This window comes from Barbus barbus, assembly GCF_936440315.1.
Source record: "Barbus barbus genome assembly, chromosome: 1".
Lineage (NCBI taxonomy): Eukaryota > Metazoa > Chordata > Actinopteri > Cypriniformes > Cyprinidae > Barbus > Barbus barbus.
This window is the reverse complement of record NC_136729.1, coordinates 17,537,819-17,541,310: the sequence shown is the minus strand read 5'-3', so window position 1 is coordinate 17,541,310 and position 3,492 is coordinate 17,537,819. Positions and strand designations below refer to the sequence as shown.

General features: G+C 33.8%; 1 protein-coding gene across 1 annotated transcript; it reads left to right on the top strand.

The window, feature by feature from the left end:
- The first annotated feature begins 910 nt into the window (after positions 1-910).
- On the top strand, positions 911-2,814 carry LOC306882225 (transmembrane emp24 domain-containing protein 3-like). Its single transcript, XM_079436723.1, has 3 exons — positions 911-1,203; positions 1,348-1,593; positions 1,673-2,814. The coding sequence occupies exons 1-3, from the start codon at positions 1,060-1,062 to the stop codon at positions 1,904-1,906; spliced, it is 624 nt and encodes a 207-aa protein (XP_079292849.1). The 5' UTR covers positions 911-1,059; the 3' UTR covers positions 1,907-2,814.
- Positions 2,815-3,492: the final 678 nt, after the last annotated feature.

The following is a 3,492-nucleotide window of genomic DNA, read 5'->3' as shown; positions in this document are numbered from 1 at the left end:
AAAATAAGAGTCTGATTGGTGGCTTTAAATGCGACATTAGCATAAACAGAAACAACAATCATCAATAATTTCATAATACATTGGCTCAGTCTGACTTGCATCCTATTTGCGGATCCTTGGCATAAAATGTTTGAATACACCTGCCAACTGTCTTCATAAGGCCATTATAATTGTTATAACAGTGTATTTCATGAGACTTTCTACGAAACGTTTGTGTATATAACCTACCTATTTTTCCTCCCAGTTATTGAAAAAATAACAATTACAGAAGGTCAACATTTTAAAGGCGGTGTGGAAAATCAAATATTTAGAAATAATAATCACAAAGCAGTGCCATGTAAATTAGTTGTTGTTTGGTTACACAACATTAAACAAATAATATTTTAGAAATTACAGCGAAAAGGTGAAACACAATATAAATACAATGATTAAGACTTCGACTTGTAAAGTAATCTAGGCTATGTTAAGGATATAGTTTTTGCTAAATCGCTTATTTTTGTGTCTGTTTATATCTTATGTGTTTCTACATCCGTTTTTGACTCTACACTCCATACATTTATCAGATTATGAAAACGTTCAATAGTAAAGTAGACCACCTAGTTTACGTACTCGTTTTGCCTAAGTATTAGGATATAACACCATGAGATAAGAACTATATTACTCTGCTGCCACCTACTGGTAACTGTCTGCAGTGCACGGACACCTCGGACTTTAATAGAATTAACTTTAATGCAATATTTGTAACACGTTCAAAATACCACAAGATGCTATTTTTGTTGTTATTTCGTATTTTCAGAACATATTTTTTCTTTAATTTCTAATTAAAAAACCTGTCTGTTCCACCTGGGAAAATCCTTGATTTATAATTTCGGAAATAATCTTTATTTTGAAGAGTAAAGGGGGGGCATATAACCCGGAAGTAACCTGTCCTCCTGCCACGTCAGTGGTGCTTCAAGCTGTCAAGTGCCTGAGAAAGTTCAGCAATTCAGCTGCAACTCAATGAAGGAGGCTTTCTGTGAATTTTAAAGAATAATTTAAGTTTTCTTCCACGTAAACATTATGAGGTACCCTTTACTTTTAATTTTGGCTGTGTATATAGCCATTGCAAATGCCACCGAATTAACTTTTGAATTGCCCGATAACGAGAAACAATGCTTTTACGAGGACCTAGAGCAAGGAGCAAAGTTTGATATAGACTTTCAGGTAATTGTGCCGACAGCTGCTTTTAACAAAAGTGTTTTTTGTTTTTTTTGCATTGTTTATTATATATGTTTTGTTTTCCAAGTTGAAAAACATTGTTAAACAACTTAAAATATTCTTAATATCAATGCTTTTCTTTCCATACAGGTTATTGCTGGAGGAAACTATGATGTTGACTGTTTTGTTACAGATCCATTGAATAATGTTCTGTATCAGGAACGAAAAAAGCAATATGACAGCTTTTCCCATACAACAACCATGAAGGGAGTGTACAAGGTCTGCTTTAGCAACGAGTTTTCAACCTTCTCTCATAAAACTGTTTACCTGGACTTCAGAACCGGAGAGGATGACAGCTTAATGCCTGACATGAACAAAGCGAAAGCTCTCACACAGGTGAGAAATACAAACACTCATACATAGCATGCATTGTGCATATATGCATTTGATATGAACCTCTGAATAAATCATGCAGATGGAGTCAGCCTGCCTGTCTATTCATGAGATCCTGAAAGTGGTTTCAGATTCTCAGACTTGGTACCGTCTTCGGGAGGCTCAGGACCGAATCAGGGCTGAAGACCTGAATGAACGTCTGCACTTTTGGTCCATTGGAGAGACCGTCATCCTGTTTGTGGTCTGTATTGGCCAGGTGCTTATGCTTAAGAGTTTCTTCAGTGAGAAGAAAGCCAATGTTTCTACCAGCACATAGACCTAGTTTTCTAGTCTGCCGCTTTCTCTCTGTTAATCAGTAGGTTAATCAATCTGATCCCCTTAAAACAACCATGACTGATGCCTACAACCCACCAAAAATTGCATCTGTGTCAAACAAAATGCCTTAAATATGGAATAATGTACTATAAGTTAAGTAGGAGTTCATTATCTTGTGTAGTGTATTCAAATTGGCCTGTATGTGCATTAATCACTAGCAGTAATGGAAATTGCCCTGTTGCACCATTATTCTGCCACATCTTAATGTTTTTTGTTTGTACCAGTGGTATTTTGTGAAATTTCTACTTTGTTGACAAGTGTGTGCACTTGTCAACTTTAAATGCATATGTCTTAACATATACTTTATATAGAAAAGAAAGAATAGTTTTGGTGGTTTGTGTTTTGGTAATAATGACAATATGATAATGAATGACTGTTGAACCTCCAGTTTTCTCTTTAGCAAAGCCCTTTTTTGTTTATCTCACATTCAAAAGGGAAAAATCCATGGTGAATAATTTATATATGTAAATCTGGAAAAATATGAAATGCTTGTTAAAATTCATTATTTCTAACTCCTTAATTATAATTGTAAGTGCCAACCGCACACACAACTGCTGATTTTTCCCCAACTCTAAGTTACTTTGGGGATATGGAACAAGGGCTTGCACTTTTTTTTTGGACTGTAACTGAAACATCATCTTAATGTGCAATTCAAAAGCTATTTTATAAACGTATTACATATTTTTCGGATATTTGTTACAAACAATTCTCATTTTGTATACCTCAGCCCTGGATGTTAAATCTATTAGTGACATTTATTGATTTATTATTAAATTAATACCATCAATTGTGTTGTTTATATCTGTGCCTTGTGTTAATTGACTAATTAAAAACAAAGTTTTGAATTGATTATGAGTCATCATAATTTCAGATAATGACAGACATATCGAAGGGATGGATTAGAAGATGCCAGCTTTCACCAACAGGGGAAACTATATGGGACCCTGGACCACAAAACCAGTCATAAGGGTCAATTTTTGGAAATTGAGATTTATACATCATCTGAATAAATAAGCTTTCCATTGATGTATGGTTTGTTAGGATAGGAGAATATTTGGCCGAGATACAGTTATTTGAAATTCTGGAATCTGAGGGTGTAAAAAAATCAAAATATTGAGAAAGTCGCCTTTAAAGTTGTCCAAATGAAGTTCTTAGCAATGCATATTACTAATCAAAATTAAGTTTTGATATATGTATGGTAGGAAATTTACAAAATATCTTCATTGAGCATGATCTTTACTTAATATCCTAAGGTTTTTTGTATTAAAGAAAAATGTATAATTTTGACCCATACAATGCATGTTTGGCTATTGCTACAAATATACCCGTGCTACTTATGACTGGTTTTGTGGTCCAGGGTCACACACACACACACACACACACACACACACACGTATATATATATATATATATATATATATATAATTTTGAGGGAGAAAAACAGTGATTTTGATAAATTTTTTGAGATGCCATTTTAATAAATGTTTTGCACAAGTAAGACCTTTAAAACTGTTGATAACAATAATG

What these genes read in the sequence shown, in the direction of transcription:
- LOC306882225 (XM_079436723.1), top strand. Translation starts at nt 1,060, where the DNA reads ATGAGGTACCCTTTACTTTTAATTTTGGCTGTGTATATAGCCATTGCA. An exon ending in AGTTTGATATAGACTTTCAG is followed by an intron (nt 1,204 to 1,347) that starts GTAATTGTGCCG and finishes CTTTCCATACAG; the next exon opens with GTTATTGCTGGAGGAAACTA. An exon ending in AAGCGAAAGCTCTCACACAG is followed by an intron (nt 1,594 to 1,672) that starts GTGAGAAATACA and finishes TAAATCATGCAG; the next exon opens with ATGGAGTCAGCCTGCCTGTC.